This window comes from Lepidochelys kempii, chromosome 7 (assembly GCF_965140285.1).
Source record: "Lepidochelys kempii isolate rLepKem1 chromosome 7, rLepKem1.hap1, whole genome shotgun sequence".
In the NCBI taxonomy this organism is placed as follows: domain Eukaryota; kingdom Metazoa; phylum Chordata; order Testudines; family Cheloniidae; genus Lepidochelys; species Lepidochelys kempii.
Window position 1 is genome coordinate 46,037,808 of NC_136386.1, and position 15,307 is coordinate 46,053,114.

General features: G+C 43.5%; 1 protein-coding gene across 5 annotated transcripts in view; it reads right to left on the reverse strand.

Annotated features, from left to right (window-relative positions):
• The window catches only part of DCAF1 (DDB1 and CUL4 associated factor 1), a 106,834-nt gene that overhangs the window by 51,110 nt on the left and 40,417 nt on the right, over positions 1–15,307 (reverse strand). For all 5 annotated transcript variants that reach the window (XR_012159884.1, XM_073352499.1, XM_078853733.1 and 2 more), the window contains 8 exons: positions 12,679–12,858; positions 11,725–11,934; positions 9,534–9,703; positions 7,856–7,980; positions 5,471–6,731; positions 4,274–4,472; positions 3,512–3,594; positions 1,450–1,534 (listed from right to left, as the gene is read on the reverse strand). Coding sequence is in view for 4 of the 5 variants with exons in the window: in XM_073352499.1 (XP_073208600.1) it covers positions 1,450–1,534; positions 3,512–3,594; positions 4,274–4,472; positions 5,471–6,731; positions 7,856–7,980; positions 9,534–9,703; positions 11,725–11,934; positions 12,679–12,858 (2,313 nt within the window). In the remaining variant the exon portion in view is untranslated. The remainder of the gene's footprint in view (positions 1–1,449; positions 1,535–3,511; positions 3,595–4,273; positions 4,473–5,470; positions 6,732–7,855; positions 7,981–9,533; positions 9,704–11,724; positions 11,935–12,678; positions 12,859–15,307) is intronic.

The following is a 15,307-nucleotide window of genomic DNA, read 5'->3' on the forward strand; positions in this document are numbered from 1 at the left end:
GTTAAGATTTGTAGTTCTATCAGTGCCCAAGAACACTATCTATCATCCCTTCCAGAATTTTCTGGTGATCCCTCTCACCCTAGCTTTTCTTATGCATTGCAAATGAGAGCTTGCCAATGTCAGACTCTCCCTTCCAAGGCATCAAACGTTCAGACAAAAGTTCTCCAGGCCAGGGTCTGTGTTTCCCCATACATTTGGGCAATGCTTAGCTCATCTGGGGCTGTCTAACATGTTTAACAAGCTTGAGGTTGGTACTAGAAAACTAACCCAGTTTTGAAAAATAGGTTGCAAAGTTTTAGACAAAGGCAGCATATAGCCAGTCTGCTACAGAAATATTTAAACTAACTTTAAAGGAGGTGATATTTACAGGCTACAAGCAAAGAAAAAGTCCATTAGGACACAGTCAAGAAAACCTTGAAATATAGGAGAAGGAGTTCAAGTTACTGGCAATTATTACACTACATGGTCTCACTAAACTGTGCCCCTATTTCCCTGAGAAGGATTTTCAAAACCAAAGACAAAACCTTCATACTTTTTGTGCATGTGACTATTTTCTCAGAGGTATTTCTCACAGCCTAGTATCCTTCTGACCCTGCAATGAAGCCATAAGCCTTTGTTTTTTGGATATCAATCTGTTGCCAGATGATCACATTGCAAACTCAGATTTGATTTCCCTGGAGTGCCAAAACACTGGAAGAGTTGGATAAGGATGGATAACTCATTTGTTTAAACAAAAATGTACACGAAAATTAGCAAGAGTGGCATGGAAAATGATGAACAATTTGAATAAGTAGACTGCGTGACATTTTTTGTCAACGCTTCAAGTGAGATAATCCCTGTAATTAATTCTGTCTAGCACTGGCACCTTCAGAGAGGAAAGGAACCCCTCAGATTGCAGGATTTTCATGGCCTGATACGTGCAAAATGCTGAAAGAGTATTATGCAAAATACACAGATAATTTAAACCAACTTATTTATCACTGTAAAGCAATCTCATTCTGTGCATTCCTGCAGGAAAACTTCCAATATCCCATTTCCCTCAACTGCTGCTGAAGTACTCTTTATGGCAAAACCTTTCATTTATAAAAAGCTGCCATAACTTCTTCACACCTGCATGTGTTCCAGCACAATTCTCTGCAGAACATCTCTCAAATGAATGGCTCATCAGGCCAGATACTAGATATGCCCATTACAATTATGTCTAAAATACATATGTCTAAAAGGCAGGTGGCATACCATTCAACTTTACAGCCTAACTCAATTTTCAGGTTAACCCAATGCTTTTAAATGCAGTGAATAAGCTAATTTACACTTTTGAAGCTGTACCTGTAAAGCCTTTAATTTGCCAGTTACATACAGCTCCACAGTACCCACATCAGTTAACAGATGGTACGGGTAGGGGCATAACCTTGTCATGGCTTCAAAGAATCGATTTCTACTGGTACTTACATGGGCAATGTCCCCTTTTGTGCCAATGACCCTATCCTGAGAGTGCTTGCTGAACTCCACGTAGTGATCGTCTGGGAAGGAATGCCTGCACAACAACAATCAGTGACGAGGTCAATGGGCAGCAGATTCAGACTGTCCATTCTGAATCAGATACACACTGTGAAAATACTTCTGGAAGAGGTTATAATTTTTAACACACAAGAAATGAAACCTAAAAGAGCCTTCTCTGCTCCACTGACCATAGCAAATGGTGGTGCTAAAATGTGCACACCAGCTGGGAGTTGTCCATTTGTCAGAAAAGTATTTACTATCCACAGTCACAAACAGTACAGCTCTGAAACACACCAGCAGCAAGGCAACTTGTGATCAAAAGCCACCTCAGAACATTAACTGCTGCTGCTGCTCAAGAAGACAGAGTTGACATTATATTTGTTAAAGAAGGCCAGTGGGAACATGTAGAATTCCCACATGCATCAATTTGACCGCTTCAAATCTCCTGTCCATAACATGCCTTCCAGTTAATTTAAACATGGTCACATTAAAAAGTTAATGCTATTGCCCATAGTCTAGTAGGCAATGATTAAACCTTTGAGAGATGGGAATCTCTCCCTTCTATTTTCTAAAGGGACTAAAGAACGGTTTAATATTGAAATGAATTTAACTTTGTCATGTTTGCAGTATCCATATACACTACAAAATTTACCATGCAAATTACTGTGCTACACTTTTTCAGTAGCTAGCCTTAAAAGATTGTCATGATAATTTACCAATGAAGCAAAAAACAAAAAAAATGCTACTTATTTGCTTTTTGTCAAAATCACAATTTTACTCATCTGTCTCAAGTAAATACCCTCCAGGCAAATAGAATTTTGTAAGGCTATCTGCATCCAATGAAGTGATGAAGTCAGACTTTTTTATTCAAACACTAACAATTTGAATGTTCTGGTCATAGTTACATTGCACTATCCTTTTACATAATATAACACTACCCATTTTTTCCCTTTGAAGTTATTTCATTTAACTGGTTTCTGGATAACTTTTAATTGTTCTAATTTTGTTTGATCATTTTAAACTAGTCATTACTGTGTGATCTGTCTTCTACAAAACCTGTGGTATAGGTAATATAGCTGTAGCTCACGAAAGCTTATGTTCAAATAGATTTGTTAGTCTCTAAGCTGCCACAAGTACTCCTTTTCTTTTTGTATTCTGTGTTATTGAAATCAATATATTTGCAAATACAGAAAACATCCAAAAATATTTAAATAAATGGTATTCTATTATTAACAGTGTGATTAAAACTGCGATTAATCGCGATTTTTTTAATCATGATGTTTTTTAATTGTGCGATTGATTAATCGCAATTATTGTTTTTAATTGTTTGACAGCCATCGTTGGAATAGGTTTCCTAGCACACAGCAGCTCTCAGCTGCCAAGTACTTGAATACATTTTTGCAGTTTGCCATTCCAGGGCTTTTTGGGTACATTTAAAGCAGGGGTTCTGAAACTGGGGGTCGGGACCCCTCAGGGGGTTGTGAGGTTATTACATAGGGGGTCGTGAGCTGTCAACCTCCACCCCAACCCCGCTTTGCCTCCAGCATTTATAATGGTGTTACATATATTTAAAAGTGTTTTTAATTTATAAGGGGGGGGGTCGCACCCAAAGGCTTGCTATGTGAAAGGGGTCACAAGTAAAAAAGTTTGAGAACCACTGATTTAAAGGTTCTTCTTTAACTTTGTGCATTTCAGACTATCAAAGGGTATGTCTTCACTACCCGCCAGATTGGCGGGCAGCGATCGATCCAGCGGGGATCGATTTATCACGTCTAATCTAGAGGCGATAAATCGAACCGAGTGCTCTCCCGTCGACTCCTGTACTCCAGTGCCGCGAGAGGCACAGGCAGAGTCAACGGGGGAGTGGCAGCAGTCGACTCACTGCGGGGAAGACACCACAGTAAGTCGATTTAAGTATGTCGACTTCAGGTTTGTTATTCACATAGCTGAAGTTGCGTAACTTAGATCAATCCCCTACCCCCCAGTGTAGACCAGGGCAAAGAGTACGTACTTCATGTCAAAGACCGATTTCATCCCCCACAGCGCAGATAATGGTTGGCTCCACGTAGCAGATGTTAGCAGTAAAGATCCATCCTGTTGTTCAATGGTGTGAGAAAACGGCAGAGCAATACAAAGTGGAGTTATTGGTACACAAGTGTATTTTCTCACATGTACAATAGGGGTTTAGGAGTGCTCAAAGGACCCTTTCTCACTGCACTACTCAGGAATGGTGATCAGGTGGTAAATTATACCACTCTACAATATTCCTCAAAAATTTTATGGACCACTAAAGGAGCTATACATTATGATGGCAGCAGATGAGAAGCAGGTAATCCTTGACTAAGCTCCAATGCCCTGTGAGTGGAGAGGAGAACTCTTTTTTTTTTTTTAATTTCTTCCTAGATTCTTGCACATTAGGTTTCTTCGACTCTAAAGGAGAGTTCTTTTTTAAAGCATCTTGTGTTTCTCCTATACATACACAAAGCCACTTCAATAGCCCTCTTCATCAGCCTTACAAACACAGGTTATCAATGCAGACACAAAGCTATTGCATCCCTCTTGTGCTATCTGTTAGGTAAAAGGAAGGATTTATACAATTCTAAGGGAGGAGAGCAAAAACTGTTCCACTATTATTCTGCTAGTACTTTTGTAGGCTATGTTGCATGCTAGCCAGTAGATGTGCTTTGGGTCCGTGTAACCCATATGGGGCAAAAACAGGACAAGGTTGAAACCACAGGAACTCAACGTTCAGATGAGGTCTTTGATTCCTTACCCTGGATGGCTCAAGGTGCGTGATGGCAGAGTTATGGCAGTTGTAACTGGCCTCCTCCTGCCCACTGAAAACATTGTAGAGCTTCAGCTGCCCAGTGCAAGTGCCCAGCATTAGGAATCGCTCCCGTGCAGAGAATGCACAGCAGGTAAAGCCACTTTCATCCTCATTTGCTTCCCGGAACACAGAAATTGGACGAAACCTGGGGAAGGAAAGAATGTAGCAAAGTGACCCAAAAGGGGGGAAAGAAAAGCAGCAATGAACAAGGGTGGGATGATCTTAAAACCTGTGCTTGAAAGCTCAGGTAGCTACAGTTATTACTTTAGCTTTCTTTTTAAGGGAAGATTAGAGAGAATGACACCAGCAGAGCAAGAAGAAAACAGCTGACACTGGGGCTTGCAACATCTCAGGATTTGTGTCCTGCAAGATGAAATCCTTGAGTCATAACATCCTATCAGATGTAAAGTCTGGATTCAATACCTTCCAAGTTGGACTGGTGGAAAATCTGTGGCATGGTCACATGGGAAAACCTGGCCAGGTGGCTAAGACCTCATGAAAGAAGCACAGAACAAGCAAAACAAGGACAGAGGTACATCAGGTGTCTCAGGATCATAAGTTTTTGAAGGTGGTAGTGTGGTTTTACTGCCACCAAAAAATATTTGCATCAACATATGATCATTTTACAGACTTATCAGCTCTTCCCATTTATTCCACATCTGAAGAAGTCACAGACTTCTGTGTAGGTAGGACAGCACTACTGGTGGCTGTGAGGAAGAGGAGATGGGGGGTACGCTACAAGAACAAAATAGAGATCCTGTATTCATTAATTTGCCAAAAGCCCTGGATCTGACAGATAACCTCATGCCTTCAGTAGCTCAGTCTTTCTGCCTCAATTGTCTCACCTGCAAAGTGGGGATTACAATACTTACCTCCCAGGATGGGGTCATGAGGCTTCATTAGTATCTTTACAACAATCTAAAGCTTGAAGGCGCTATATTAAATGCTAATATCAAAGAGAAACAGAACAGCTTCTCAAACTGGATTTGCAAAGTTCTCCCAACTGTCACCACAGAAGGGAAATGTTTTTGTGTGTCCAAGGAATGAGGATTCTGGGACCTGCATCCACTTTTGTAGCAGGTAAGACCTTTTGGCACAGACCTCACCCCAAGAAGATTTGAGAAACATTCCTTTCTTCCTTACCTGCTGAATATAAGGTGTCTATCAAAGCATCCACCGTCCACCCCTCCATACTTCGGAAAGGCCGCCCTACGGGTCAGCCGCGAGGTAAAGTTAGTTGGCGCCTGGCGCCTCTGTTTTGGCTCAGGGCACTGGTGGGGAGTAAAAAGAGAGAAAGGGGGGCAGGTGGCAACAGGGTTCTTGCAGCGGGCATGCTGCTCCCTAAGGTACTCTGTAATTATACTGTCCAGCGTGGGTGGGGAAGGGAGGTGTCTGTCCAGCTGCTTTTTGATGGCTGGGCTCTGGCTGTAGGCGCCGTGGTCCGATTTTTGTCTCAGCACTCTGATTTTCCTGCCATTGCAGGGTGGTGGCCTCTCTCTGATGAAGCTAATCCTGCCAATCAAAGGGGAGTTGCTGGCATAAGAAGGACCTGGAAGGGCAAGTGGACCCTGGGACACAGAAGGCCTTGGCTGAGCATGGACAGAGGTGGCAGTAGAACCTACAGAAGCATGGCTACTCAGTCGGGCCGAGATACCGTTAGCTATACGAGGTGTGCGAGGCAGAGCCACAGGGGAGGCAGCGGCTGCAACAGGGGTGAAGGCGGAGGAGTGAGATGCTGCAGTCATGGGTAGATCTGCCTCTTTAGTGAGGACAGTAGCAGTTTCTCCTAGCCCCTTAGAGATGAGATGGTTCCGAATCAAAAGCAGCAGCTCCTTTTCAGGAAATGAGATCCTTGACTGGGCCACCACATCCGCTTTCTGCAACCGAGCCAAGGAGACATCTGTGCCAATCAGCAATGGCTTCCCTGAGACACGCTCTATCAGCTCGGCAGCATACTTGCAGAACTTGACATGGTCGCTGCGCTTGTCCTGGAGCACAGGCTCCTTCATCAGTTGCTGGATCTGACAGCTGCTGAAGAGGGGAAGCTTGCTGATGATCTGCCGGACGGTACTGCTACGGGATAGCCCCACCAAGGCCTTACAGGCTAACGCTCGGATCTGATCTGCATCCGTAATTGGCATCTTTATAGACAGCAATGACAGCAGCACTTTGATGCCATTGTTGGACTGCACCACATTCCACATCTTGGCCAGTGTGTGCTCACTGCTTTTGGGTGCCTGGGGGAGCTTTCGTCGGGGGGTTCCCGAGATGAATTTGCCAATACTGGAGATCCGATTATCTGGGCCACACACACAGTTGATGATGATTTGAAGGGCTGACTTCTGGATCTCTGCATCATGGATGAAGAATTCACCCTCAGCAACTCCCAGGATGATGCTGATACCTAATGAGAAATACTTCTGTTACCATGCTAGCCTACTTAAGCATTACACACTGTTCTAAAAATCAGAGTATGAGACATTGCTCTGCAGTCACCTCATTCTCTCTGACCACCACAGCTGTTCCTCTATCTCCCCAGGCTAGATAATCCCCTCCACTAGTACCACCCACTGATATGCTCCGTGAATCACACCACAGCAATACTCAGTGACGTGTCAAATATGGTCTCTCACAGAAGGTGATCAGGCATGGTCCATGTTAGCTTTAGGCCAGGCACCTCACCAGACTGCAGCTATGACATGGGGATTGACACAGAGGAGTGCCTCTGGGACTGACATCACAGAAAGCAGCTATCTATTATGTACATAACAAAGCAAAAGTGGAGGAGAGGGTAACTTTTTATACAAAAAGGACAATACACATCACACCCCCCAGAGTGACTCAAAGAAAAAAGGCTGGAGCTAGTTGCTTTTTGGTCAAAAAGCATCTATTACTTTAATTGTTCTTCAAATCCAACCTTCATTCCAGGAAGGACTAGTGGAAAGTGCTCACACATGAGAGATTCCCTCTCAGAGCTACACCAACTGCCCCGCACCCCTGCCAGTTCTAGAACATGCCAGGCCCCTTCCTCCTAACATTTAGAGGCCAGCAATCAGCCAGAGTTGATTCAATTGCAAGCTGTGAGCATGTGGCATGACTGACCCAAGACACTGAATCAAAAAGGGGCACACTCATCAGCCGTTTAATTATTTAACGGTCAGTACTCCCCTCCTACCGACTTCCAATGCCATATCCCATGAGGACACTTTAAGAGTCCGGGAAGCTGAGTGACCCTCACTCTCCCATTGGAAATGTGATTTTGCCAGTATTATTTGTTGAGCACTGACAATGTGCTCTGGGTTCTTCAGAACAAGGAGACGACAAAGGCTGTGCCCCCCCAGGAGTTTACAATTTAAGTACTGTATCACAAGCTCCTCTCATTTATCTGCATCACTGGCTGTGACGATGAACGGAGTGCTGTAGACCTCTATCTTACTGTGGGGGGTATGAAATAAGTCACCTAAATATCATTTAATTAAAGATATGATTGTTAAAGTACTTAAACCCTAAAGGCCAAGCTCAGCTTACCCACAGTGGAGACAGTAGATCCTGCTTCATCCAACACATCTACAGGCTCTGCCAGCTGCAACTGGATTTTAGGAACCACAGTAAGAATAGCCAGAACATCCAAAGCGTAGCGTACTGTGTCATTCCTGGAAGAGTACAGCGAAAGAAATACTTAGAAATACTAGGACAGAGCATTTATAATACTTCAACAGGACTCCCTGCAGATTATTCTCTCTTTGGCTACAGGTTGGATACTGCAATGTAGGATAAGATCCAGGGGATGAGATGTTTCAGGAATTTACCGGAAAGTAGCTTTGCTCTGGCAGCATGCTGCTGTAGAGAGCCTATTGTCAAAAACAACAGACAGGCCTTTAGGAGTGACATCTCCTAGGTTAGTTCTATGCAACTCTAGAGTTTGGTCACTATAGAATTTCCTCTGAGGTCTCCAGTCTAAGCATAGTACAGTAAATCAGCAGCTTCCAACACCCCCTTTTTGACTGGCCAGATATTCATTATCTTGATACAGGCTCGTATTTCAAAACACCTGGCCAAATTCAGCAAAGTCAACAAAGAGAAATGAGAAGTATCCCTCCTTGACCCAGCTAATGGAGATTTGCCCTCTGCAGGGCAGCCTAAATAGTTGGTTTTTCCCTTCTCTCTGTGCTATGAAAGATTATGTTTTCTAGTCTCCAACAATGCTTTGGTTATTGCTTTCTGTTACTAACCAAACACAGTGAAAAGTAAGCAAAGTTTGGGGTGGATAGGAAATGCAAATTTAGACTAGAAATTAGATGAAGGTTTTTAACGATCAGAGGAGTGAAGTTTTGGAATAGCCTTCCGAGGGAAGCAGTGGGGGCAAAAGATCTATCTGGCTTTAAGATTAAACTCGATAAGTTTATGGAGGAGATGGTATGATGGGATAACATGGTTTTGGTAATTAAATATTCATGGTAAATAGGCCCAATGGCCTGTGATAGGCTATTAGATGGGGTGAGATCCGAGTCACCCAGGAAAGAATTTTCTGTAGTATCTGGCTGATGAATCTTGCCCATATGCTCAGGGTTTAGCTGATCGCCATATTTGGGGTTGGGAAGGAATTTTCCTCCAGGGCAGATTGGAAGAGGCCCTGGAGATTTTTCGCCTTCCTCTGTAGCATGGGACACGGGTCACTTGCTGGAGGATTCTCTGCTCCTTGAAGTCTTTAAACTACGATTTAAGGATTTCAAAAGCACAGATATAGGTATGAGGGTTTTTTTTGTAGGAGTGGTGGGTGAAATTCTGTGGCCTGCATTGTGCAAGAGGTCAGACTAGATGATCATAATGGTCCCTTCTGACCTAAATATCTATGAATCTATCTATAAGACTGTGGTTAGAATCTACTCAGCTTCTATTTTACCAGTGACTCTTGAAGACTAGAGTATTCTGGCTCTGTAGAGCCCTTATGGCATTCACATCATCATGTTTCCACTGTGGTTCAGCTGTCAATGATACTCCTTCTTTCATACACACTAACTACAAGACTATAGCACAGGCTCGCTGCAGAGCACAAGACACTGTGTATGTGTGCCCTTAATTAAATGTTGGGGCTCTGTTTAATGTAAAAATGGAAAATTTTCTATTTAAAGTATTCATGCCCCACTACAGAGTTGCACCCTAGTCTGGGAAATGCAACAGTACAGTATAGTATCTACTGTCTCACCTGGCATAGTATGTCTTCCAGTTGCATGCTATGGAGATAAGCTGGAGCATGAGTTGCACACAAGACAATTTGAGAAAGACTTCTGCTGGCTCCCAGTAGAGCTGTGCTGGACCATACTCTATTAAAAACTCCATCATCTCCACAATCTGCTCATGAGTGTAGGAACAGGCCTATAGGGAGAGGAGGCAGGGTGAATTAAAGAGCTATCACAAAGGTTATAAGCTTAGGAGAGAAGAAGCCAAAATAAATACAATTTCATTCATAGTTAACTTGCTTTTGTTTTTCAATTTATTCCCTTACTATACTAGCTACTGTAGCTGCCACTACAATAAATGCTAGAGAAATTATTAAAACAATATCCTTCAAGTTTCCCACTAGACCTAGAAATGACAAGTGAGTTTGAGAAAACTAAGAAAGAGGTTGTATCAAAATAAAGTTCTGGCTTCACAGGGCTAATATACAGTAACTTGTATATACTCGATCATAAGCTGGTTCGTTTATAAGCCGACCCCCCCCCAAGATAGTGGATAAGTAAAAATGGAAAATTTTATGACCTATTCATAAGTCGACCTATAAGTGTGGGGTCAGCAAACTTTGGCTCCCAGGCCATCAGGATAAGCCGCTGGTGGGCTGAGATGGTTTGTTTACCTTGAGCATCCGCAGGCATGGAGGTAAACTTAAGTAAACAAAGTGTCCTGGTGCGCCAGCTGCTTATCCTGATGGGCAATTGGTGGGGAAATTTTTTGTGGGGGAGAAGCTGGGGGTCAGGGGAGTAATCCCTCTGACCACGCCCCACATGACCCCACCTCTAGCCCAGGACCCCCACACTCTCCCCATCCCATCCCTTCCCATCTTAGCTGGGGAGGGCCAGGCGAGGATGTCTCTGGCCTGGCTGGAGCTGCTCCAGCAGGCTAGGCAGCACGGCCGCAGCCTGCTCCAGCGGGCCAGACCGGGCAGCATGGCCGCAGCATGTTCCAGCAGGCTGGGCCGGGTGGCATGGCTGCAGCGTGCTCCAGTGGGCTGGGCGGCACAGCCACAGCCTGGTCTGGGGCGGGGCTGAGTGGCACAGCTGCAGCCTGCCAGCCCCAGAGCTGCATCGGAGGCTTCGGGGAGAGCAGGGTGACCAGAAGCGGAGAGATTCTGGCCCCGCCTCTTCCCTTCTGGCTCTGCTGGCTGTGCTGCCTCGCCTTGCTCCCTCTGTTGGGGGGAGGGGCTGTGTCCCACCTCTCCCCCTCTCTATACCGGTTCATAAACAAAGCAAACCCCCCTCTCTGATTCATCCCTTTTTCACTAAAAAAATCTGGCTTATGAATGAGTATATACAGTACTACACAATTTAGAAAGAGTTCAGTAAAAATTTTACACTAATATGATTCAAACTCACAAAAGGCTGCAGTAAAATGGAGTTACAGTCCCTAAATTCCAACCATAAAAACCATTTAAAATAGAAAAAACCTAAATAGTCTTTTTTCTCAACCTTCAGCACTTCATCTTTCATACATTTAAATAAACGTATTTTTAAAACATAAAAGAAAAGTGACTTTAATACAAGATTCCTGCATTTTTAATTCCTTTGTTTTTCTGAATGAAACTTTATGTGTAATTTTTGTCACTCCACAGAAGTGGAAGTTGTCTTTTCAGTTCCCATCTAAAAACCCAGCAAAAAACAGAACAGAAACCACTGCTCCCTCAGGATTTACAATTTAAGATCAACTGGAAAAAATAGGAACTAAAGGTAACAAGGATTTCTTAGCTTATTTCTAAAGACTATTGTCCTCCTTGGGCACAGAGAGGATTGTTCCACCTATTGCCAGAGCAGAATCTCACAACGGGACCCAAATTCTCTTCAGTACCTTTAAAAACTTTCCTGATCATGCCCTTTCAGGGGTGAAAAACATGAGAAGGAAGTAGATATGTGATGAAAAAGTTCTGATTAGACACTCTTATCTTAACTCTCTGATGGGAAAGAAGTGTCCCCTCCCAATTAAATGGAAGCCAAATACCCCCTGAAACTTTGCTACAGACATTTTTCTATTGCCATGACACCTCACTGGGGAAAAAACTAAACAGTCTGTTGTGCATCCTGTATGGATTCCACTGACTTCAGAAGACATTGTCGCAGACATGGAAATGAAATAATGTGAAAACGTCATACACAGAGCAGTATCAAAATCCTACACATACTGCTCACCTTGTATGGTGGCTGCGGATGGACCAGAATGCCACCTTCAGTACGCTGGAGCGACTGCTTCACCTGTTCAAGTTTAATGGCAAGATGAGCTTCAAAGTACCTGCGCAGGGCCATGCAGGTGTGCTTCCCAGTTTGGCGACTGGCAAAGATCTCATCGTCACTCAGGAGGGCTCCCTGGTCTTCCAGGTTTAAGATCTCCAAGGTGCTGATCTATACAAAGCAATTCAAGAAAGGGGAAGCATCTTTTCACTTGGCTCATTCTTCAGGAGGAAGATGCCTACAACTGCCAACTGCATTTGTACGAAAAATTACCCTACAGAGCTAACCTCAGTATCAGGATGGATATCAAATATCACAGCTGAAACTGTAGATTGGTATTCTCTTTCAGCTATTAAATGGAAGCCTCTTTTTGCAGAGGGGGGGGGGAAGAGAGAGAGAGAGAGAGAGAGAGAGATATGACTGGGTAAAGAGGAATATTCTCCGGAAAGAGTAGTTTCCTCTCCCCCAGTACACATAAAACCAAAGGCAAATCCAAAAGCCACATCAGGGCAGATCTGGAGAAGTTGTTTCTACAGCAATCACATGAGGATTAGAACACATGTTGGTGGAATGGTATCACTCATGAGGTAAAAGGTCTGAGAACTAAGCCAAAGTTAGAATTTAATAGGCCGTTGCCCAACAAAGGAGCAGCACTAACAGGCTGTTTGGGAAGCGTTACCCAGTCCTCAGCCTTCAAGACAAATAATCATAGGATCTTTGAGTGTGAGAAGAGAGTAAAAATGCCCCCAAAATGGGGAGGCAGACTACTCACGTCCATCATGCAGAATCCCCACATCCCACCTCCATCCATTCCAACAGGAGAGAGGGGAGCTCTTTACAGCTATAAAGGTCAGAGCTTTAAAACTTGACACTAAAGCGATGTCTCGAAACATGAAAGGAGACTGTAATTGTTACCAAGTTCACTAAGCGACGGAGGCCATCATGCCTGTCGAAGAGCTCCAGGACAGCACGGAAGGAGAAGCAAATGGAGAAGAACATGGTAGCATGGCAGCAGCCCGAGGCATGGGAACATTCCATCAACCACAGGGTGTAGTTCACAACATCCGACAGCACGTTATGGGGATGCATGCACACCTACAAAGCAAAAGATGTAATGACAACCCTCCCATCCTGGGGACAGACATATTGAGTGCGTGCTTACACTCAGACAGTCACCACTGGCTACATAAGAAGTGAAGTAATTACTAAATACAGTTGCTTTTATCCTGAGCAGCAATGATCACAACCCCTGAATCCCAGAACGAAGGACACGACTCGAAAACATATGCATGGCTCAAAAGACTTTGCCCCATTTAGCCCACAGTGGCTGACTGCACCATGGTCCCACCTCTCTGGATAGGAAGTGGGATTTTTAACAAGCTGTTTTATTAACCTGTAATCTTTAGTCATATACCATACTTTTTTAAAAAAATCCAAAAGCCCATTAGCCCTGCTAAGGTCAGACAACATGACCTTGTTTCAGATTATTATTTATATTTATCAAGCACAGGAGAGGCAGCTTAGACAAATATAAATGTTCTTTGACCTGCAGAGTTTACATCTGAATATAAACCAGGAGCTTCAGAAATGTGGGGTTTGGATCATTGGAAAAGCCTGTTGAACAGGTTCTCCTTATGAGGGGGGTAGGGGTGTACAGACACAAGAGGATCCTAAGTGCCAATAACTAGAAGTGCTCTAGTTAGATCAAGCTAGCTAACTAGTTTTTTATCCCCTGCTCTGTTTTCTGGAACCACTCCCCTTTGCTCCCTGCCAGACAGCTGAAGGACCTGGCTAGTACATCAGATGATACTGATGTGCTCGCTGCCAATTATCCAGAGATTTTGGGTAACTGCCACCACTTTTGAATAATGGTGTTCACCATGCTATACTAGCAGAAATCCCTCTTTAGCTCCAGGTTAACTGCTCATCATGCAGGATAACCACAAATCTGTACACTACTTGTTTACTGAAGTTGGCATCAAACAGAAAAGAAATAAACAGAAATTCGGGAACAGCCAGACACGAAGGAATTTAATAGGCAGAAGTGTAGTTTCTTATGTTAACTACTAATTTAGTTGCTACTGTCCTTAGTTGAAAAAGAATGTAAGAAGTTACAATGATAAGGCCAGGAACCACATGTAGCCTAATAGAAAAGGAGGACTTGTGGCACCTTAGAGATTAACCAATTTATCTGAGCATAAGCTTTCGTGGGCTACAGCTCACTTCATCGGATGCATACTGTGGAAAGTACAGAAGATCTTTTTATACACACAAACCATGAAAAAATGGGTGTTTACCACTACAAAAGGTTTTCTCTCCCCCCACCCCACTCTCCTGCTGGTAACAGCTTATCTAAAGTGATCATTCTCCTTACAATGTGTATGATAATCAAGGTGGGCCATTTCCAGCACAAATCCAGGGTTTAACAAGAACGTTGGGGGGGGGGGGGCTGAAGTGTTCAGAGAGACTGAAGTGTTCTCCGACTGGTTTATGAATGTTATAATTCTTGACATCTGATTTGTGTCCATTTATTCTTTTACGTAGAGACTGTCCAGTTTGACCAATGTACATGGCAGAGGGGCATTGCTGTCACATGAATGGACACAAATCAGATGTCAAGAATTATAACATTCATAAACCAGTCGGAGAACATTTCAATCTCTCTGGTCACGCAATTACAGACATGAAAGTTGCGATATTACAACAGAAAAACTTCAAAACCAGACTCCAGCGAGAGACTGTTGAATTGGAATTCATTTGCAAACTGGATACAATTAACTTAGGCTTGAAGAGAGACTGGGAGTGGCTAAGTCATTATGCAAGGTAACCTATTTCCCCTTGTTTCTTCCTACCCCGCCCAGACGTTCTTGTTAAACCCTGGATTTGTGCTGGAAATGGCCCACCTTGATTATCATACACATTGTAAGGAGAGTGATCACTTTAGATAAGCTATTACCAACAGGAGAGTGGGTTTGTGTGTGCACAGGGGGGGAGGAGGAGGACGACACCTGGATTTGTGCTGGAAATGGCCCACCTTGATTATTATACACATTGTAAGGAGAGTGATCACTTTAGATAAGCTGTTACCAGCAGGAGAATGGGGTGGGGGGAGAGAAAACCTTTTGTAGTGGTAAACACCCATTTTTTCACGGTTTGTGTGTATAAAAAGATCTTCTGTACTTTCCATAGTATGCATCCGATGAAGTGAGCTGTAGCTCACAAAAGCTTATGCTCAAATAAATTGGTTAGTCTCTAAGGTGCCACAAGTACTCCTTTTCTTTTTGCGAATACAGACTAACATGGCTGTTACTCTGAAACATGTAGCCTAATGTCACTTTGAAAGTGTGGTACACCTGTGGGGCTAAATGCAGGGTACCACCAAAACCTGTCTAAAGGGGCTCAAAGATGGTAGCCATAATCAGAGTGTTAAATGAAGGATATGATCTATGGTCAAGTCTCTTAACCATACACCCTTTCGAGACCAGCACTCCAGTACCACAATTTGGTACCTAGCACAACAGAGTATCATAGAAGAAACAATAGC